General features: G+C 42.7%; 1 protein-coding gene across 1 annotated transcript in view; it reads left to right on the top strand.

Annotated features, from left to right (window-relative positions):
• The window catches only part of LOC139263037 (pro-neuregulin-2, membrane-bound isoform-like), a 940,626-nt gene that overhangs the window by 766,306 nt on the left and 150,396 nt on the right, over nt 1-23,924 (top strand). Inside the window, exons 2-3 of the mRNA XM_070878524.1 lie at nt 14,800-14,962; nt 18,350-18,468. Of these exons, the coding sequence (XP_070734625.1) occupies nt 14,800-14,962; nt 18,350-18,468 (282 nt within the window). The remainder of the gene's footprint in view (nt 1-14,799; nt 14,963-18,349; nt 18,469-23,924) is intronic.

The raw sequence follows: 23,924 nt of genomic DNA, 5'->3' as shown, positions 1-23,924 counted from the left end.
TTCGGAAAATTGGAGAAGTGAACATAATGGGCCAGGTGTATTATAGGGGACCAAATTTCCTCTTTTATAGCCCCATTAACGTCTTGTGCTCGCCCGGGGGAGGGGGGCGCTGCTGCCGACTGGGAAATTGCCTGGAGGTTTGGGGGGACGCTGTTGTGGCAATGCCACGCCCCGCGGTTAGCGTACCTGAGCCGACGCGCAACCGGTGATTATATTATCGCCATGTGCACCTACCCTTCACTGCCCCGTGCCGCCCCATTTCCGCCCCGCAGGGGATATTGCCCCGCATGCCACGAGCGGATCTCAATGGCAGCTTCGCGGGTTGCGAAGCTGGTGGACATCCACTGCCAGGATGTTATTTAAAGGGGAGGCATTTAGCGCCCGGGCCGCCAACTTTATTTGTTGGCCGACTCTTGGGTCAGCCCGACAATGTGTGGACCGGTCCGCCATCGTGCAGCCCGGCTCTCCATCTTGGGGGCCGGACTGCTGGCCCAGTCTAATGCCTCCCTGGTGGCCCAGTGGCAGCCACCAAAGGGCCATGCAGAGTGCACAGTGGCCCTCCAAGTTAGTGGCCTGCTCCATGTAGCACTGGACCCATCCCGACAGCACCCCTCAAAGGAAACAGAGCACCGGAGAAAGTGCTCCGATTCCTTTGAGGGGCGTATGGCCCAATTCCACGTCGGGAGCGGAAGTTCCGGGCCGGTCGAAAAAAGTCCTGGTTCCGGAAGGTTATCGCCCCCAATCAGGGTGAGGGGCAATTTCACCCCCACAGTATCTAGTTCATACAACAACGGATTTTATTGTTACAGTTCAGGGTCAATATCAGGTAACTAGATATTGAGCAGTAATGGTGAACTCCTGATTGTAAGGAGTACAGGATACACTAGGGATCAGTGACTCTAAACCCGAGCGAATATTTCCAGCATTTCCTGTTTTTGTTTTAGATTTTCATCATTATTTTTTGTTTAATCCCATGAATCTTCGGTGTTTATCGTTTATGCAGCAACAAGTTTTGTGTGTATTGTAGGATGGAGAGAGGAAAGAATGGAATAACTTATGAGTACTTGTAATAAGCTGGCTCCATTGCCTTTTGGAACTGCAATTGGAGATTTTTTTGACTCATTGAGCGCCATTTCATCATCATAGACAGTCCTCGGAACCGAGGAAGACTTGCTTCCACTCCTAAAGTGAGTCCTTTGGTGGCTGAACAGTCCAATACGAGAGCCACAGATCCTATCACAGGTGGGACAGTCATTCGTCGGGGGAAGGGGTGGGTGGTGGGACTGATTTGTCGCACGTTCCTTCCGCTGCCTGCGCCTGACCTCTTCACACTTGCGGCGTTGAGATTCGAAGAGCTCAACGCCCTCCCGGATGCACTTTCTCCACCTAGGGCGGTCTTCAGCCAGGGACTCCCAGGTGTCAGTGGTGATGTCGCACTTTACCAGGGAGGCTTTGAAGCTCCATTTATACATTGCATGATTGTATGACCCATTCTTGGGAAGCAAGCCAGTGCTCCCCATTCAATTAGTGAGAGAAGCTTGTAAATTGGAAGGGGTTTGTAAATTTCTAGCTCCAGATCAGGAAAAAAAATAAGTATTAAATTATTACTTTACTTTCTCCTTAAGCTTCTGACACTTTGAAATGTGACTATTTCAACTCAATATTGGCCTTTTAATACATGCCAGAATTTGATTTGCTTTGCTCACTGCTGTCGAGTATTATTGCAATAGCTTCAATTTATTGTCAATCAGGACTACCAGATCTCTTTCATTTTCCATAAATATTATTTTATTTCCTTTTAAGTAATAATCCCTTACTGGATTATTTCCCCCATGTGAAGCACTTTGTATTTCTCTAGATTGAACTTCATCTGCCACCTGTCTGCCCAATTCCCAAGTATATTCTAATCCTCCTGCAGCTTTATCCTGTTCAGCTTTGCAGTCTACCACCTTCATAGGTTTGTATCATCTGTAAATTTAGCCACTGAGCTTGTGATTCATAGCTCCAGATCATTTCTGTCATTTAGGGCAGGATGTGAACAGTGGTGTTTGCCAGGGATCTGTACTGTGGCCTCAGCTTTTCACCATATAATGACTTAGATAAGAGTGTTGGTTATCCAAGTTTGTGGATGACACTAGTTATGAGGCACAGCAAGGAATGTGCAAGGGAGCAGAAAGTTACAAAGTGACTTAGATAAACGAAGCGAGTGTGTTCATTTAAAGCAGTTGGAGTTCAATATGGGGAAATGTGCGGTCATCCATTCTGGATCTGAGAAAGAGAAAGTGGAATATTTTCTTAACATTGAGAGACAAAGAGCTGTGGAGGTGCAAAGGGATTTAGGTGTCCATGTACATAAATCACTAAATGCTAGTGCACAGGTACAAAAAGTAACCAAATGGCCAATCGATTGCTGGCCTTTATCTCAAGAGGGTTGGAATTTAAAAGCGAGGAAATGATGTTTCAGTAATACAGACCTGATCTGAAGTAGTATGTCAGTTTTGGGCACCGAACCTCAGGAAAAATATATTGGTCTTGGTAGTGTGTACAGCCCAGATTCACCAGAATGATACCAGGCTTAAAGGGTTAAATTATGAGGACTGGTTCTCGGGGCGAAATGGCCCACACCTGTTCCTATGGCCCTTTGAAGATATTAAACCCAAAAGGTCCAAAACAGCCCCTGAGTGGGATCCTACTGGTAACATTATCCAAGCCTGATGACAATCCCTGTACAATGGGTTTGATTAGTCAACCAATAACATATCCATTGTAAAATAGTTACCACTGATTCCCGCTAACTTTGTTTTCAATATGAACTTTTCCAGAGGAACTGTATCAAAAGTCTTGGCAAAGTCCAAGAACACCACATCCACTGCCTCACCCCAATCAAGCACCTTTGACACATCCACAAAGAAAACCAACTATTTGGATTGGCAAGACCTCCCCTTCATGAACCCATATTGGCGATCTTTTATGATTTTATTTCTAGCCAGATGTTCCATGACCTTATCTTTAATAAGGGTTTCTATAGCTTTACCTACAATGGACATGAAATTCACTCTCTGTAATTTTCTGGGTCACTTTTGCAGCCCAACGTTTGCCTTTTATCCTGTCCCCAAGCACCTCTCCAGTACTCAATGATTTCTGGAAGATTTGTGCCCGAGTTCCTCAATTTCCTTCCTTGGTTTGCACAACTGTTTGCAACTATGCTAGTAGTAATGTGAATAGTGTCGCAACATACCTCTGCAACACTGTTTGGTTCCTTTTCCAGTTCAAATAAGCTACCTCTCTGCTCCTTACTAAAAACTGAGGCAAGAAACTTAGTTCGAACTTATGCAGCCTGTCATGCTCTCACCCAGTCCCACTTTCAGTGGCCCCACTTCATCACTCATTTTCTTTTTCTCTTAATATAACTAAAAAAATGTTTTATTATTATCCTTACTTTTCTTGCCATATTCAATTCAAATTGTGTATTTGCAATTCTAATGCCTTTTTTGCACTCCTGGCATGCCATTTGGTTTTGAATCCATCTTAATTCTGTGCCATTTCATTCGTGGCCTAAATTGCCTTTTTTCCTTTGAATTACTTTGTAGCCTCGTCCAACCAGGCAAGAAGTGCCTTTAAGCTTGGTACCTTGGCTTTGTATGAATATACATTGGTCCATTGCATTCAGAATCACACTCGTAAAGGAACTCCACAGTTTCTCCACTCACCTCGTCATATTCAAATCTGCCAGGCCCACTCTGACAAGACTTCAGAAGTGCATAAAGTTCGTCCTCTTCAAATTTGGAAAGTTTATTTTGGTATTTATAACCTCTCCAATCCATGAAATGTCAACTGTGATCACATTGCAATCATTGGTACCTAAAGCCTCACCCACCTTCGTGTTGGGGATTTAATCGTCCCAATAACTCTCAATCAAATCTAAGACGTTTTCTCCCCTTGTTAGCTTTTTTACAAACTGAATCATAAACAGTCTTCCATTAACTCTAGAAATATTTTCCTTGCCTTGCCAGCAGAGACATTATTAATGCAATCCAGTTCTGGTAAGTTAAAATCTCCAACTACTAGAATTGATCTCTTACTAGTCATCTTCCTTATCTCATCCCACAGTACCAGATCAAGTCTTTCCGTGGCCTGGGTGTCTATAGCGTACCCTTTTTAATACTGTATCTCTTTTATCGTCTATTGTGGTAGAAATTGTACCTCATCATCCAAGATTTCGAGGACTAAAGTCCTAAGACCCATGGACATCTTAAAACAACCAACCTAAAATTGGATCAGGCCATTTTTCAGTCATCCAGGGTGGCCATCTAAAACAGGCATTAGGCTTCTAGCACATGCCATTGAGGGGTAAAACACCTGTTTTAGGATCCTCCTGGGAAATTGGGCTGCACTGAGCGGGGCAGGTGTCCACTGGTTTTCCAGGTGTGGATGTGGCCTGACCAGCGGCTGCCACCGAATAGGTATAAACAGTTCTATTGTTATTATTAAAAGCATGTGGCATCAGGAGGTGCAGGAGTGCTAACGGCCCCTGACAGCTGCAATCGTTCCACCTGCCACTGTCCTTCCTCCCCCTCCCCCATTCCCGGCTTGTAACTCGGGGCCTGCCAGCGAAATTCTGAAAATGGGTCCAGGTTAATTTGTACCCCATTAATTGGTATGGATGCTCTGATACACTCACCGCAACCACTGTCGCTTCTAGTTTTAACACTGCCCTGCCATTCTATCTATCCTGCCTGCCAACACCTTTATCCCCCTTTTTTGTTTAGATGGAGGCCGTACAGTCTGTATAGATTCTCTTATTCCAAAAGTTGTCCCATGGTTTGAAGAACCAAAATCTTGATTCCCTACAGTAAAGCCTCAGCCATGTGTTAGTTTGCCTAATTACCCTCTATCTCTCGTCACTAGCACGTGGCAATGGTAGAATTTCAGAAAATATTGCACCTGAGCTCCTTCCCTTAAACTTCCTTACTAATGCCATAAATATAGCATGAGGGACCTCTGGTCTGCTTATACCTGTGTTGGTTTTTCCCCACATGGGTGACAAAAGTTGTTTGCTTACTTCCATCAGCTAGCACTCTATCAACCTTCACCGTGGAGGCAATGTACCATTTGTTTTCCTAGGTTCAGTTTGCACAGAACTCTATCTGTGAACCAGATAATCAAATCCCCATATACCACAAATTGTCTGTTATTATTTCTAGTTTTTCCTCCTTCACTTTGCAGGTTGCTGGATTGCTTCCGTGAATGGAACATTCCTGCCTGTCGCAGCCACCTCTTGAGTCTCCACTTCATCTCTTTTCAGAGAAGAGAAACTCTGGCTCCGGCTGGGGGTGGAGTGTAGAATGTTTCATTATAAGGGGTGTTGCAGTTGTGTGGGGCGGACTGGTTGGGTTGGGTGCTCTTTACCTTTCTGCCATTGTTCATTGTTCATAGGTTATATGTAACCTTCAGGGCTGCTGACCGAGGGCCGTGCAGCTCTTTGTCGGCTAACAAGAACACGATGGGCCGAAATGGCCTCCTTCTGCGCTTTAAATTTCTATGTTTCTATGTTTCTAAACTACTGGAGAGCACGAGGGATGCTTCACTACCCACTTCTGGTTCTCTTTCTAACAGAGACGCACCCTCCTCCTCCAGGAACTGGGGTTTGCTCTCCTACGTCTATCCCCAGTGTGGTCTTCTCTAACACCTCATCTATAAAATCTTCTTCCTCCCTAATATTTTGATGTGAGGTCAGTCACTCACCAAGGCTGACCACCTCAGCCTTGAGTGCAGCAACCTGTTTGAAGTTGTTGCAGAGGAAACCCTCCAGAACCTGGGCCATCTTACAACTTCTACAATGCACAGAGTATTCCATCCTCATGCAACTTTAAAATATTATGCTTGTTTGAGTTTAAAAAAAAATTAAACAGAAAAGGAAAATGACAAACCCTGTTCAATTAAATTTCTTGAGTTTTCCCTTCTCCATCTTTTATTTTTTTTTGCTTTTGTCCCTTTGATATATTATCAGTTTATGATGGTCAATCACACAAAGAAAACTTAAGGCCTCCTTCTGCTACGTTCGCAAATCAACGCTACATTTTTTAATTAGCACCTCCATCCCCCCTCTGCACCGAATTCTCACCTTTACCAAATTCTGCTTTCCCAGCTCATTCCATTACCAGCTCAATTTGCTGTGCTCTCACCATGGCTACAGCCACAGAGGATGTCCTTTGTAACTTTTGGCGCTGTGGCAGGGGTGGAAACCTGATTGGAGAGATTCAAATGTGGAGTTGCGGCAAAGATAGGCACGGACTTGGGAGGCAGCAACACATCCATGGACTTAGGAGAGGGAAAGGAGGTTGGAGATGGTGTGGTAGTTTTCACAGACAGAAGGGTTGAGGGTAGGTTTTTTGAGTAACTGGACTTTCAGTCTGAAGTGGACTTTGATCCCATGGCATGATTTCAGGAAGTGAAGTAACGTTTTCCCAGTGTCCAGACCAAAATGTATCTTTTAACCAACATGATTTGGGGTAAAATTCACAAAACGGGCAACAGTCGATTATCTGCCTGTTTTACGCTCTGTCTGATTTTCCTTTCCATTTACTTCAGCCTGTTTAGTGCCCTGCCGATGTTGAATTTAGCCGCATTAACTGGCCATCTATCTCATTGTTGTCCTTGAGGTGGCTCTGGCAGCTGTGTTTGCCTACATTACAACAGTGACAACACGTCAAAAATATTATATTGGCTGTGAAGCACTTTGGGACATCCTGAAGACATGAGAGGCGCTATATAAATGCGAGGGGGAAGAGGAGCACAGGATATGGTACTGTTCAGTGGTTTGACTGGGAAACGGAGCCAACACTGGGAGGACATGGGAGAGAAGAGACAGAGGATCAATATCCTGCTACCCGAGTTGTCTGCCAAACATGTTCTGAACGTCAAATTACCTGCAGTGGCTGTACCTAAGGCATCATTGATCAATTTTTCATTGGGGTGTGTGGAAGATTAAAAGGAATGTGTACTTCTTGGGAAATATTTCAAGATTATCCATTCATGCTGGGGGAGGGAAGACAGTCAAGGCATAGAGCAGCCAGCCAGCGGAGGAGGAGAAATACAGCCAGTAAGATTTAATGCTTGAGATTTCTGTGTGTTCAGGTACTGTAATTACTTGGTCAGGACATGTTATGTTTACCGTACTATCTTCTACTGTGTTACCTTTACAAACTACTCACTATTTTTTAATACATAGTGAATAAATATTAGTTAATATTCTGTTTTGTTTCAAACAGTCAAAATCAGCTGTATTAATCGATGTATTAATAGAGGGCAGGGGATAATTGACCTAAAGTATGCATTTTAAAGTCAGACATTCTGTTCTTTTTTTCTATAATAAATTGATTTAATATTATTACTATAGTTAAATATCAATATGGCAATTTGGAAGGCAGAGAAGATTGGAGTGTAGGAGTGAAATTCATTATCGCTCCGTTTGGGGGTGGTAACTTTTGAAAGCCGGGAAACATAGCGCCAGGTGCTAATGTTTCCCAGTTCTCAAAAAATTGGCGTTAGCGCTTCAGGAAGAAAGTCGAGCGCTAAATCAAGCGATCCACTTCCTTCTTGGAGCGCTAAAGGACACGGGTGGGTCGGAAACCTTAGCAGTGCTGCACACTGGGCCGTGCAGCGCTGCCGCATTCAAAGGACCCTTCCCTCCCTTAAAGGAATGGGCCATCGCTGTAGGTTCTGCAATTTAAAACAGACCTACCTGGACCACCAAGAGAGCGTTTTACACGTGCGATTAGCCCGGCACTCAAGCCGAGTTCTGGTCTGAATGATCGTGGGTAGAAGCCCGCGAAGAAAATGGCATCAACAAAGGTAAGGATTTTTTTACTTACCTCGGCCACCTCGCCTTCAATCATGCCCCGGTAGCGGCCGGCCGCCCGATCCATGCCTCCTGCAGCTGTTGATGTTTTCGTCCGGTACTACTGCAGGGAGCGAAAGTGAATTTCGGGTTCGGTGCGCTAACGAGGCAATGCGCACGCCGATGACATCACAATCTCTGGGCGCAGGATATCGGGACACAATGCTGTGGTGCCACCGCTAAATACCCGGCCAATATGGCGGGAGTCGATGTCAGAGCACCTAGTTGCAAAGGCATTGACACCCCGTTAGCGCCCCCCGGGGTGCTAACAAGAGGTGCAAATGCACCCAATTTCTAGCCAAGTTTACAGGCAGAGGAGTTTGAAGATGCAAAAATGAGGTCCTACAGCACCACTGGCAGGATGGTGTAATTGCAGTTAAGGTTGCACAGGCTATTTACATTATAGATGTGACACAGGAATTTGTAACAAAAAAGTTGACAGGAAGCGTGCAACAAAATAAGATATTTAAAATGCAGACATCTACATAGACAGCGAGGTAGATAGATATGTATTTATAATAGATTGAGATTGTTGCTGTTTCATCCATGCCGGTGTTGTCATGTATTTTATCAATGAAAATTTTTTTTTTGCGTTGGTGTTAGTGGCAAAATAAGGCTCTAATAGTGGACTGACTTGTGTATAAACCTACTAAAGCAGATGAGTTACAAGTAAGTTTAAAAAAAACAGTTACTCAACCTGGGACTTGAGGTGATAAGAAAAAGCCGAGGGAACTGTAGTTCCTGCAGTCTCAGCATTACTGGAATAATTTGATTTGTCTAAGTGTATTGGTATTATTTGATTTGTTTTTATGTAGATTACATACAATGTTATTTGAAGTGCAAAAAAAAATCTTGCTTTATTATTTAAAAAATAGCAAAGGCAAGTTAGTGATCATGTGACTGATGCATCCGGCGCTGCTTTCCTGTTGGAGACACGGGCTTGTACACTGGGTTGTGTAACAGCCGGATCAGTGACATCTCAAATTACTATTAACTTCCTCAGCATCATGAGATTCACAAATACTGGTTGAAATATATTTTTCCCTTTCATGCTATTGCAGATTGATACATGAGCAGAAGTGTGATTTCAATGTGAAATACATGCGCTGGGCATTTCCTCGGGGATTCTCCTGATTAGCTGCCATAACTTCGGCAGGAATCTCAGATAGATGCGTAAATGGGGGCGCTGGTTTTGATGGCCTTCGACGGTACCAGGCCCATTGGTACCAGGCATTGAGTGTCCTTAAAGCTCACAAAACCGCTTGGTATGTTTTTTAAAGATCTTTTGTGGGTCCAGGAAGAGCATAATGGCTCCTCACAAAAATCTAGTGGCCCACTGCCAGCCTGTCCTCATCAATGTTCCTTCTAATTTTTGGAGGGTGCATGGCCCCTTTAAGGAGCTGCGCGGCCCATTCAAATTCCCAAATGTCCCCAGTTTTTCCATTGAGAAGCCGTCAAGCAGCCTGGGCAGGAGCTCCAGACAGCTGCGAAGCCGCACAACCGCCCAGCTTAAGGGGAACATTGGTCCTCACCGCTTTCCCCACGATTGCCTCTCCCCGCCCCCTGATTAAAATGTATCTTCTATTTGGGCTCCAGGTGGGATCTATTGGAACTCCCCCCTCACGCCTTGCTGGCCGAAGAGCTGTCTGTGAGTGCTGGTACTGTACTGCTTTTGCAGATTGCCAACAGTAACCAAATGAGGTCCGGCCCTTAAAAAATGACTTGGACCTCAAGGCAGTGACTGAAGGCGGGTGTCGCGAAGCTCCCCCCACTGCCCACACAAACTTTAGTTCACAACAGGGGTTTCTGCCGATCTTCCACCGAAGTTACTGTGACCAATTGACTAGCTCTCCCTCCCTCCTTCTCCCCACTCCTCCCCCAAAGGAAATTCCCAGCAATGATCAGGAGTAGAATCCCAATTTTACTTCCATTTTGCAAAACTTGAATGGCTTTCTTGGGAGTGTGGCATTCATGAGTTGAACCATTTTCTATTTCTGAAATCAAATTTGGTATTCCACTTCTGTCTGTTGTTCTCAAATTATACCAAAGCTGTATGATTTAAGGATATAAGAACATAAGAAATAGAAGCAGGATTGGCCATTTGGCCCCTCAAGCCGGCTCCGCCATTCAATAAGATCATGGCTGATCTGATCACAGACTCAGCTCCACTTCACTGCCCGCTCCCCAGAACCCTGTACTCCCTTATCGCTCAAAAATCTGTCTATCCCTGCCTTAAATATATTCAATGACCCAGCCTCCACAGCTTTCTGGGGCAGAGAATTCCACAGATTTACAACCCCCTGAGAAAATAAATTCCTCCTCAACTCAGTTTTCAATTGGCAACCTCTTATTCTAAAACTATGCCCCCTAGTTCTAGATTCCCCCATGAGTGGAAACATCCTCTCTGCATCCACCTTGTCCAGCCCCCTCATTATCTTATATGTCTCAATAAGATCACCCCTTATTCTTCTGAACTCCAATGAGTACAGGCCCAACCTTTCTTCATAAGTCAACTCCTTCATCTCAGGAATCAACCGAGTGAACCTTCTCTGAACAGACTCCAATGCAAGTATATCCCTCCTTAAATAAGGAGACCAAAACTGTATGCAGTACTTTAGGTGTGGCCTCATCAATACCCTGTACAGTTGTAGCAGGACTTCTCTGCTTTTATACTCCATCCCCCTTGCAATACAGGCCAACATTCCATTTGCCTTCCTGATTATTTGCTGTACCTGCACATTAACTTTTTGTGTTTCATGCACAAGGACCGCCAGGTCCCTCTGTACTGCAGCATTTTGTAATTTTTCTCTGTTTAAATAATAATTTGCTTTTTTATTTTTTCTACCAAAGTGGATAACCTCACACTTTCCCACATTATACTCCATCTGCCAATTTTTTACCCACTCACTTAGCCTGAATATATCCATTTGCAGATTTTTTGTGTCCTCCTCACAACTTGCTTTTCCACCCTGTATCATCAGCAAACTTGGCTACATTACACTCGGTCCCTTCATCCAAATCATTAATATAGATTGTAAATAGTTGAGGCCCCAGCACAGATCCTTGTGGCACCCCACTAGTTACTGTTTACCAACCGGAAAATTACCCATTTATCCTGACTCTCTGTTTTCTGTTGGTTAGCCAAGCCTCTATCCATGCTAATATATTACCCCCAACCCTGTGAATTTTCAGCTTACATAGAACATAACAAATAGGGACAGGAGTAGGCCATTCGCCCCCCCCCGAGCCTGCTCCGTCATTCAATAAGATCATGGCTCATCTGATCATGGACTCAGCTTTACTTCCCCGCCCGCTTCCCATAACCCCTTATCGTTTAGGAAACTGTCTATTTCTGTCTTAAATTTATTCAGTGTCCCAGCTTCCACAACTCTCTGAGGCAGCGAATTCCATAAATTTACAACCTGAGAGAAGACATTTCTCCTCATCTCTGTTTTAAATGGGCAGCCCTTTATTCTAAGATCATGCCCTCGAGTTCTAGTCTCCCCTATCAGTGGAAACATCCTCTCTGCATCCACCTTGTCAAACCCCCTCATAATCTTATACGTTTCGATAAGATCACCTCTCATTCTTCTGAATTCCAATGAGTAGAGGCCCAAATTACTCAACCTTTCCTCATAAGTCAACCCCCTCATCTCCGGAATCAACCTAGTGAACCTTCTCTGAACTGCCTCCAAAGCAAGTATATCCTTTGTTAAATATGGAAACCAAAACTGCACGCAGTATTCCAGGTGTGGCCTCACCAATACCTTATATAGCTGTAGCAAGACTTCCCTGCTTTTATACTCCATCCCCTTTGCAATAAAGGCCAAGCTACCATTGGCCTTCCTGATCACTTGCTGTACCTGCATACTATCATTTTGCGTTTCATGCACAAGTACCCCCAGGTCCCGCTTTACTGCAGCACTTTGCAATCTTTCTCCATTTAAATAATAACTTGTTCTTTGATTTTTTTCTGCCAAAGTGCACGACCTCACACTTTCCAACATTATACTCCATCTGCCAAAATTTTGCCCACTCACTTAGCCTGTCTATGTCCTTTTGCAGATTTTTTGTGTCCTCCTCACACATTGCTTTTCCTCCCATCTTTGTATCATCAGCAAACTTGGCTACGTTACACTCAGTCCCTTCTTCCAAGTCGTTAATATAGATTGTCAATAGTTGGGGTTCCAGCACTGATCCCTGTGGCACCCTACTAGTTACTAATTGTCAACCAGAGAATGAACCACTTATCCCGCCTCTCTGTTCTCTGTTAGTTAGCCAATCCTCTATCCATGCTAATATATTACCCCCACCGTGAACTTTTATCTTGTGCAGTAATCTTTTATGTGACACCTTATCGAATACCTTCTAGAAATCCAAATATACCACATCCACTGATTCCCCCTTATCCACCCTGTTCGTTACATCCTCAAAGAATTCCAGAAAATTTGTCAAACATGATTTCTCTTTTATAAAACCATGCTGATTCTACTTAACTACATTATGCTTTTCCAAATGTCCTGCTACTGCTTCCTTAATAATGGACTCCAGCATTTTCCCAATGACAGATGTTAACCTAACTGGTCTATAGTTTCCTGCTTTCTGTCTGCCTCCATTTTTAAATAGGGGTGTTACATTTGCAGTTTTCCAATCTGCTGGTCCTTCCCCAGAATTCAAGGAATTTTGGTAAATTACAACCAATGCATCCACTATCTTTGCAACCATTTCTTTTAAGACCCTAGGATGCAAGCCATCAGGTCCCGGGGACTTGTCCACCTTTAGTGCCATTATTTTACCGAGTACTTCTTCTTTAGTGACAGTGATTGTTTTAAGTTCCTTATATGAGTGAACTATACACACTGGTTTACAAATCTTATGTTGCACTGTTGGTTATTTGACAAAACAATTGAGCCTGAAGGCCGAAAATTTCTCCCTTTTCTTCCAACTTTTGCCAGGGTATTCCTCTCCTGCATACGTCTTTCTGCCTTCAGATCTGTTTCCCTATCATTCTCAGCTCTTTGTATCCCACAGCTCATTTCATTGACCTGCCCAATGTGAACTAATAACCTCACAATGACAGCGTGAACTCCAATGACTGACCTGCAGACTGCAGCCCAGTATCAGCCCTCCACCGAACATCCATCCTCCAACCAAAATAGGATAGCAGAAAGATCTTCAAATGATAATGCAGAACCGATAAGGACAAATAATGATAATGTCAGGAATACAGGTTTTACAGAAAATAGAAAATACATGCTGCAGAGAATGTGACATAGATTTTTGTTAGGTCACGGTATCTAGGGATATGGAGCAAAGTTGGGCAATTGGAGTTGAGCTGCAGATCAGCCACAATCTAATTAAATGGTGGAACAGGCTCGAGGGGCTGAATGGCTTACTACTCCTGTTCCTAATGTTCTTATGTTACTCCTGTAACACAACACTCACAGGTTCTACAAAAGAATAAAACTGCAGATGCTGGAATCTGAAATAAAAACAGAAAATGCTGGAAATACTCAGCAGGTCAGGCAGCATCTGTGGAGAAACAAGAGTTAACGTTTCAGGTCGATGACCCTTCAGCAGAACTGTTCTGTAGTTTTATACCACTCAGTGATCTATTTTACATAATCCACTATTTGCCAAAAGAGTAACTTATATTTATCATGTTATTATACCAAAGAAAGTAACTATATAAATTTTAAAATTTGCTTTAATTTTTAACATAATAATTACTCTGCTGTCTATTATACACATCACTTCTGTTTAATATGTTGTGAGCTTATTACAGGAATAGGAATTACTTTGTGGGGTTCAAATTCAACTAAGGCTGTGTGCACTATGTGTGGTAGCGGATCAACTTCCCGTTACACACCCTGCGCAATATTGCTTCCATTATGTAATGGAAAGGAAAATCGCGTGGGAATTTATAACAAGCGACGAATCCGCTACTCCCCATTTTGCATCCCTGCAGTTAAATTTCACCCCCTACGTACTTATATTTTCACACCAGAAGCTCTTTTTCTAATTTTATTGTCAGCATATTTTATTTGATAATGCTTTGTGCTTCAGATTGGCTCGTAGGTGAAGGTGTCAGCAGAGAGCAGAATGAGAGCAGTATTTGATTATCGTTCTGTGCATCCACACACTTCAATCTGGCAGTGTGCTGGGTTCTACAGAGGAATAGCGAAATGTGAAAAATAATACTGATAATTGCAGAGTAAAACCTGGTAAATTACTGATAGAAATTTTAGGAATTAAGTTGCAGCATTTCAGCAGAAGGTGCACCTGTGTCAGCAGGTTGTTAAAAATAGTCATGTGATAACTCTCGAGTACTGTACTAATTGAGGAACTTTGACAAACTATCACTGTGGTCAAGTGTATTGAAATAACCATATAGAGTAGTGGAGAACCCCTATTTGTGCATTCTGGCCCAAAGCAAACCTTAACAGAATATATATTTATATTACAACTATATGCTGTATTCAATCTTCATACAGCTTCTGCCAGATATTTGATTTGTATCAAATATACTTTCTTACACCATTTGGCATTGTGTTAAGATTTCTGCTACAGACTTAGAAGAGCATTAACAAAGGAACCCTAAATGTTACAATATGTAACAACCTTTTTAGCAGCCCATCTATGGCAGGGAATTTCCTCAGGGTTCTTCCTATCAGTCGCCTCCCACCGCAACTATGGCAGAAGAAATCCCTGTCTTCACTGTTTATCTGGGGTTTCTACCAACGTTATGGTGGCCAATCGAAAGAACCCCTAAGCAAATTTCTGGCCACCATTTTTTATAGTAATGATTACTTCACCTCAATATGTGTTAGTATTTGAAGACAATTGTTGGACAGGTTCTTCCAGTGGATTGACTCCAAGGTTCATTTGTGTCTTCACAGCTGTTCCTCCAAAGCTGAAGAAACTGAAGAACCAAACTCTTCTGGAAGGACAAAAGCTTTCTCTGAAATGTGAGGCAGCAGGAACCCCCCGCCCCACATACAAGTGGTTCAAAGATGGAACAGAGATAAAGAAAAACAAAGAAATCAGGATAAAAACTGGGAAGTAAGTTCACAAAATTACAATTCTGCTTTTACGTTTGGCATTCATGCAATTTTTTCACAAATTCACTGGAAAATTCACTTTCCACTGTTTTATCATGACTTTTACAGTTGGAGACAAAAATACAATGAAAACATTATACAATATATTTTTCCTAGTAGAGGTTAGGAACTGCAGTGGTTTAACAAACTGTCCTATCTCTACCTCGGCCTGGCATTGAGCCCAGCCCAGACTGATTGGATGATTTCTTTGTGATTGATGTAAGAATCCTGTGAAGTGAGTTTCGTCAGTCAGTATAAGTAATCAATCAGAAAGGCCACAGAAAGGCTGTAGGAGGTGGTATGGGTGAGGGCGTAAATAGAAAACTGACAATGAATCAATGGGAATAACTCCAGTGAGGCTTGGATATTGAGGCGGAAAATCCGAGATTCAACTCTGCCGCTATAACTATGGCAGAGCGGTAATCGCACCCTGCCAGTAACTCAAGTGCTGACCTCGCTAGCGTTCCTAGATATTACCGGTGGGCACCCATGCCTGTATCTTGGGTACATGCTCAGTGGGAAGATGTAGAAAATGTGCAGATGGATTGCTGCCCATCTTCAAAGTCAGCTGGTCGAACAGAAGAGGAAAACAATCTATGTTGTCAGTCCCGCTTCTGAAAGTCCAGTGACTTTGGGGCTTCTTGAAGTCTTTTGAGTGTTCAAGGCCACAAGCCTGGCATATTCCTATGGGCCCCACTTCCACTCCTCCAACATCCTGAATGCTGGTATCTATCAAAATGCAATGTGTTTTGTGTAGTCAGTTCATAAAATAAATCTTTACTGGGAGGAATGGACACATGCTGCATATGATGAGTAAAGTGCCATTCTTCCTGTGATCAACGAGTCATTGTGAAGGAGACATAAACTGATGCAAACACTTTTACTAGTAACTGCTATGTAACTGGAGACTGGGCAGTATATGAGATCGCATTTGATTTTACTTCTCCCTTTACGTAAGTGCCTTATATCTATTTGGTATCTCTGATGACACAGTTGACTTTAAAAATTCACAATGTGGTGCATTGGAGAAGGAAGCATAACTACCATGAGAGAGCCTTTTCTATTTGTATGTACAATTCACCACAGCTTTTATGTTACTGGTTTATGATCGTTATGTTACCTCTGATAAAGAGGTCACATTCAGTTGTAAAGTTTCTTTTAATGTAAATAAACGATGTTGGGGGAGTTCAGATGCTTTTTCCACTGGGAGTTAAATGTGAAGCTAACCATATAGCCCTTCATGCAACATAAACAGTTGAAGGAGGAAGCTTTTAAATGAAAGTTAGAAGCATTTGCATTAAAATTCACACAAAGAATCAGTTTTACAAATGCTCTTTCCACTGAACATGTCTAGGCTTTTAAGATATAAACAGAACAGGTTGATCTATTACTATTGAGCCCAAGTGAAATACCAGCTGGCTTTTTCCTGATTGCCATTAATGCTTACTGCTAAAGCTGGAGGTGATGATATTTATTATGCTAATAGATTTACTATCTGTGAGTTTTTGAGAGCTCATATATCTGTTCTCATTTTCCCTGACTTTGCTCACACATAACAGTTCCTGCAATCCTCACCAATCTCCGTGATTGGGAGAAAAGGCTGCATGACAACTATAGAGGGCCAATCTTAACGTTGCTCACCCAGTGGAATCCTGGATGTATCATGAATGAGGTTGTCCAATAGTAATGACACTGCTGACTAGTGCTGGTGTTAAAATCTACAGCATTAATACTACACAGGGCGTTTAGCAATCGTTGCCATTAATACTACTCAGCAATGCTGAAACAAAAGATTCAATTTTAACTCCTAAACAGGAACGTGGCCTAGTGAGCAGTCGGACAGGGAAAACAATGGGTAGAAGCATGATTTTAGGCGACAGGAAGAAGGGAACGGACGGCCAACATAAGGTAAGTAAACCTGGGAGTTGGAAGAGGGAAGCCCAGGATAGATGAAGCCCATGGTTTCTTTGTGGAGACCAAAGGAGTACTCCTGCTTCTGGCCCTGGCTCCTATTCCCGGCAGGTTGGGCCTAAAGGAGCCTCCCTGCCCAGACGTGGGGTTAATATTGCAGTCGGGTCCTGATGATGTCATTTGGACTCAATCTTCATGTTTAAACAAGGATCACCAGCTTTTGGCAGCTATCTTTAGTGCCTGAAATTTAAAATTGCAGACAGCAGAAGCGAGGCAGGAGACCGGTGGGTAAGTATCCTGCTCCATTTTAATTGATCCCGCCCAGTGTCCGTCAAACAGGGGAGTTAAAATTCCCCCTTCTGTTCTCTTTTGTCTTTATGTCATTCCCCTCACCCCATTAGCAATAGTGAGAAATTCTTGTGGAACATTAAGAAGGGGGGAGAAACTTGTTATGACACTAGAAGTGTGGCATTTGTAAAATAAATTAGTGAACCTGGCTGCCCTATCTCCAATACAGTCACTTCGGATGTGGTGAAGCCATGGCAACCCACCACTTACTGTTGCATGAAAAAATAACAATAGAGCTTTGATTCCTTAAAGGTGTTAGTGGTATTTTATTGCAATTTGTTCATTGTTTTTGCTCATTTAATCTGCCAATTTTTTCACCTCCCTTCCTCTCCCTGCTGGAGTCTACTTCTATGGACACTGGTCATCTACCAGTATCTGACCCAAGTGGCCAATTTTAATTTATAACCCTTGACTTTGCATGTTGGCTATTTAACCATGGGGATATTGTACATAAGGCCAATCCTATCCTAAACCAATGTCCACATGAGCACTTCAGCAATGGAATTATTTTATTCCTCTCCATAATTCTTGAATCATTAGGATGAGTGAAGCAACTTGCTCATCTGTATTAAGAGGATGTAATCAATGCTTTAAATAGCTTCTTCCATTAAACAAATCAATAATCAAAAATTCTAGAAATCTTGCAAAATCCTATTTTTAAGAGCCATGTTTATGATTGGTTAATCTAATTATACTATAGATGTCTAAAATAGAAGATAGTAGAGCCTTTGTAAACAACATTTTGTGCTACATTTCTGACCTATTTTAGATCACTGTGCCACAGATAATTTCTAAATGGATGCTAATGTCACCAGCATCCCAGTGGTATATTTCAGTGTTGCCAATTTAATTTATCAGGACAAAGCTACCAGTAACTTATGCTGAAGATTGGCATTTAACCAAATTAGAGCAAAGAAAGTGAATCAAAATACACATTACAACTGTATTCAAAGTCTACATTTTTGTGGTAAAATGAAAATTTACTGCTGCAAAACTTTGTGTCTTGTTCAACTTTTCTGTTTCATTCTTCTGACAATTTACAAATATGTATCTTAAGACTGATTTCAAATTATTTATTTCTTTTCTGCAGAAAAAACTCGAGACTTCAGATAAATAATCTGAAGGTAGAAGATGCTGGGGAATATACATGCGAGGCTGAGAATGCATTAGGCAAGGACACTTCAAAAACAACCATTAATGTTCAAGCCAGTAAGTGTGTATATGTTCTGTAGCTTTGTCAACATTTCTAATGTCTGGAGTAGAGCGTATTACTATATCAGTGTTCATAGAGGTTAATAGAATTTGTGCTAATTGTCATAATTTTCTTCATAAGAGAGTATTTACATACAGTCAGAATGTTTTTATATAGTCAACAGCATTTTAAATAGAACAGCATTAATTGAATTCTATCTAGGAATGAAAGAGTTAATAAACTTTTTAGCCCACATTAGAAGAGGGAAAGCAATGCTGGTAAATGGGGCATCAGCTGTTTCATATTATCATAGCTTTTGGGATCATGCATATGATTTGAGAATAGGCTATCGATTCCTACACATCTTTTAACAAATATTTGACAATTTTTGTTTTTGAAGAACAAATATTGTCTGAGATACTGTTCGAATTTCAAAAAAGATTATCCAAATACTAAAACTGAAATGTTGCTTCTGAAGCCATTTATATATCTTTCCTTACCTCTGCAGCTGTCGTTCTGCTCAATCATTCCCTCGCAATAGACTTTGATGCCCTTGTCCCCAGTAAAGCTCTTACACTCTCCCACCTCAGTTTTTCCCCTGATATGGGCCCTAACTTCTCTCCCTTAACTCCAAAGAGTCCAGATTTGAATGTCTATGGTTTAGCCATTAATCTCCAGATCTGGCTGGACCACGTTAAGCTCCATCAGGCCCTTCTTTCTGCTGCCAAAACTGTTCATTACTCCAGGATCCTCCAGAAAGCAAATAAAACCCCCAACATATTTTCTTCACTACTAGCAGTCTCCTTAAACTTATCTCCCCTGCCCACTCCACCTTCACCTCCAACAAGAAGTGCAAGGAGCCCATGGACTTCTTTCTCACAGATTGAGACCATCCTTTCAGCCTGCCTCTGCTGCATCCCACCCTTGCTCTTGTCCACCAAGGCAAGGTTCCCCCAAGGATCCCCTTTCTACAGTTTCTCTCTATCTCCCCTCATGCCCTCTCTGAGCTCATCAAGACTATGAGATCTTTCTACCCTATTACTGCTACCACCACCACCGCCTCAGATGTAAAATTCTCATCCTTAGGTTCTGATCCTTCCATGGCCTCACCCTTCCCTATCCATGTAACGTCCACCAGCCAGAAACTCTTGGAGAACTCTGCGTTCCTCTTTGCCCCACCAATCACGCCTTCAGCTGTCCAGGCCTTAACCACTGGAATTCTTTCCCTGAACCTCTCCAGCTCCACTTCTCTCTCCTCCTTTAAGACCCGCTTTAAAACTGGCCTCATTTACCAAGCTTTTAGTCATGCCTCCGAATATAATTCTTTGGCTCGGTGTTAATTTTTGTCTGATTATGTTGCTGTGAAGCGCTTTCCTATTCATATATGCTAAAGGCACCATATAAATATAAAGTGGTTTTCTAGACCAATACATCGAGGAACCAACTAGAGAGCTGGCAATCCTAGAATGGGTGTTGCGTAACGAGAGAGGATTAATTAGCAATCTTGTTGTGCGAGGCCCCTTGGGGAAGAGTGACCATAATATGGTAGAATTCTTCATTAAGATGGAGAGTGACACAGTTAATTCAGAGACAAGAGTCCTGAATTTAAAGAAAGGTAACTTTGATGGTATGAGACGTGAATTGGCTAGGATAGACTGGCAAATGATACTTAAAGTGTTAACGGTGGATAGGCAATGGCAAACATTTAAAGATCACATGGACGAACTTCAACAATTGTACATCCCTGTCTGGAGTAAAAATAAAATGGGGAAGGTAGCTCAACCGTGGCTAACAAGGGAAATTAGGGATAGTGTTAAATCCAAGGAAGAGGTATATAAATTGGCCAGAAAAAGCAGCAAACCTGAGGACTGGGAGAAATTTAGAATTCAGCAGAGGAGGACAAAGGGTTTAATTAGGAGGGGGAAAATAAAGTATGAGAGGAAGCTTGCTGGGAACATAAAAACTGACTGCAAAAGCTTCTATAGATATGTGAAGAGAAAAAGATTAGTCAAGACAAATGTAGGTCCGTTGCAGTCAGAATCAGGTGAATTTATAATGGAGAACAAAGAAATGGCAGACCAACTGAACAAATACTTTGGTTCTGTCTTCACTAAGAAAGACACAAATAACCTTCCGGAAATACTAGAGGACTGAGGGTCTAGCGAGAAGGAGGAACTAAAGGAAATCCTGATTAGTCAGCAGATTGTGTTCGGAAAATTGATGGGACTGAAGGCCGATAAATCCCCAGGGCCTGATAGTCTGCATCCCAGAGTACTTAAGGAAGTGGTCCTAGAAATAGTCGATGGATTGATGCATTTTCCAACATTCTATAGACTCTGGATCAGTTCCTATGGATTGGAGGTTGCTAATGTAACCCCACTTTTTAAAAAAGGAGTGAGAGAGAAAACGGGGAATTATAGACCGGTTAGCCTGACATCAGTAGTGGGGAAAATGTTGGAATCAATTCTTAAAGATGTAATAGCAGCACATTTAGGAAGCAGTGACAGGATCAGTCCAAGTCAGCATGGATTTATGAAAGGGAAATTATGTTTGACAAATCTTCTAAAAATCTTTTGAGGACGTAACTAGTAGAGTGGATAAAGGAGAACCAGTGGATGTGGTGTATTTGGACTTTCAAAAGGCTTTTGACAAGGTTCCACACAAGAGATTAGTGTGCAAAATTAAAGCACATGGTATTGGGGGTAATGTATTGACATGGATATAGAACTGGTTGGCAGACAGGAAGCAACGAGTAGGAATAAACGGGTCCTTTTCAGAATGGCAGGCAGTGACTAGTGGGGTACCGCAAGGTTCGGTGCTGGGACCCCAGCTATTTACAATATACATTAATGATTTAGACGAAGGAATTGAGTGTAATATCTCCAAGTTTGCAGATGACACTAAGCTGGGTGGCAGTGTGAGCTGTGAGGAGGATGCTAAGAGGCTGCAGATTGACTTGGACAGGTTAGGTGAGTGGGCAAATGTATGGCAGATGCAGTATAATGTAGATAAGTGTGAGGTTATCCACTTTGGTGGCAAAAACAGGAAGGCAGAATATTATCTGAATGGTGACAGATTAGGAAAAGGGGAGGTGCAACGAGACCTAGGTGTCATGGTACATCAGTCGTTGAAAGTTGGCATGCAGGTACATCAGGCGGTGAAGAAGGCAAATGGCATATTGGCCTTCATAGCGAGAGGATTTGAGTATAGTTGTACAGGGCCTTGGTGAGGCCAGAACTTGAATATTGTGTATAGTTTTGGTCTCCTAATCTGAGGAAGGATGTTCTTGCTATTGAGGGAGTGCAGTGTAGATTCACCAGACTGATTCCCGGGATGGCAGGACTGACATATGAAGAAAGACTGGATCGACTAGGCTTATATTCACTGAAATTTAGAAGAATGAGAGGGGATCCCATAGAAACATATAAAATTCTGATGGGATTGGACAGGTTAGATGCAGGAAGAATGTTCCCGATGTTGGGGATGTCCAGAACCAGGGGTCACTGTCTAAGAGTAAGGGGTAAGCCATTTAGGACCGAGATGAGGAGAAACTGCTTCGCACAGAGAATGTGAACCTGTGGAATTCTCTACCACAAAAAGTTGTTGAGGCCAGTTCGTTCGATATATTCAAAAGCCATGATCATATTGAATGGTGGTACAGGCTCGAAGGGCCGAATGGCCTACTCCTGCACTTATTTTCTATGTTTCTATGTTTCTAAGTTAGTGTTGTCTATTTCTGGTGCATCACATTTTTCTTCTTTATCAGATCTGTGAGTGTCCCTGTTGGTGTGAGGGAGCTGTCTACATAGGAGGGATCTGTGAGAGCTTCTGTGCTCCCAATGGATTCCCCTGACATTGAGTAATGAATTGATGAGCCTTGGGATTCTTGCAGTTTCTGTAGAAACCTATTAGGCCACAAGGGAGAATAGGCTTGAGGGGCTGAATGGTCTACTCCTGTTCCTTTGTTTTTATGTTCCAACATAACTATGGACTTGTTTATTTTATTTCATGGGGTCACCAGGATTTGTATAAACAAAAGATACAAGGCTAGAAATGCCCTTGCGCCTGTTTGGGGCAATAACTTTTGAAATGTGAGAAAAGTATCGGCAGGTGATAATCCTTCTTCATCCCGGGAAGTTCAGCTTTAGCGCTCCAAGAGGGAAGTGGAGCGCTAAATCAAGCACTGCCTATTCCCTTAGAGCACTAAAGTGTGTGAGAGGGGAGGTTGTGGCAGAGTGCTGAAGAATGTTCAGTGCAGTGCTGCCAGCATAAGGGCCAGTGATGTTTGCAACATTTTTCTCTTTGGTTCTATGGGGCCAGGGAACCTGTGTGACTGCCATTACTGCCCCAATCACTCTCAGAGTGTGGAGAGCTTAGGCATTTCAAAATTTCCAGCAGACATCAGACAGGTGCGAAGAATAATGTTTGGCCTACCTGCCCACTACTGTCTTTAAATACCGCTCCCCAAACGGCCAGCAGAGGTGACAACGCCTCCTGTTACTGCCGTTGTTGATGCCCAGTGATGCAGCAGGGGGCGGTAATGGGGCGCTGTGCACCTGATGACATAACGATCTACGGGGCACCAGAGATCGAGGCGGTAAGTGTTAGCACCAGCGCAAAACCACCAGCGAGGTTCGCTGGCATTGCTGAATTTGCCACGCCCGGTCGGTAACCCCTTAGCGTCCCGTTACTGCCCACCAAAGGCGCAAACAGGAGGCACAAAGCATCTGAATTCCTCCCCCCCTTCGTTCTTTTTTCTTGCTTATTACTGCTGCTTAGAATATAATAAGACATAAAGAAAAACTAACTTGTACAGTGGAAATCATTCCTCTTCGGCTTTGAAGACTAATTTTAACTCTGTGTGGTGCCAAGCCAGATATTTTTCCCTCGGGGCAGGGCTCTTCAAAAAAAGCCTTGTTCCCGAGCACCTGCAGTATTCAGTCACCCAACACCTGGTACCAAGCTCCACTCAATGGCACCAAAAATTGCATCGGGTTCATATGTACATCATTAGTATATTGGAAAATGTCTTCCACCTGAAACAGGTCAACTCCAAGAAAATGAAGGCAAGCAGGAATGGAGTAATATGGACTGGGAACGGGCCAGTAAGTACAGCACTGTGATTTTCATTCCCCCTTGCGGAGGAAGGTAAAATTGCTGCTGCCCCGTCTGCTCATGACTAGTGCATATGACAGGAAGGTAATGACATATAATAGGCCAATAGACAAACAATAAAGTAGTTTCCTTCCTTCCGTCCTTTTGGGGGTCTCCTGAGGGCTTCTATAACAGGTGATATGGGTTATTCTGGCCTTTGCTTTTAGTGAAACAACATTAAAATTTCTTTAAGTTTCTTTACATTTTTTGAGTCATCTATTCAAGTCGAGTTACAGGTGATTGTTATCATCAGATTTTTCAGTGGCAAACTGGGATCCAAGTAAAATATGTAAAATGTCAGGGAAGAGAGGACTTGGTT

Source organism: Pristiophorus japonicus, chromosome 4 (genome assembly GCF_044704955.1).
Source record: "Pristiophorus japonicus isolate sPriJap1 chromosome 4, sPriJap1.hap1, whole genome shotgun sequence".
NCBI lineage: Eukaryota > Metazoa > Chordata > Chondrichthyes > Pristiophoridae > Pristiophorus > Pristiophorus japonicus.
The sequence above is the reverse complement of the archived record's forward strand: the minus strand, read 5'-3'. Positions and strand labels throughout refer to the sequence as shown.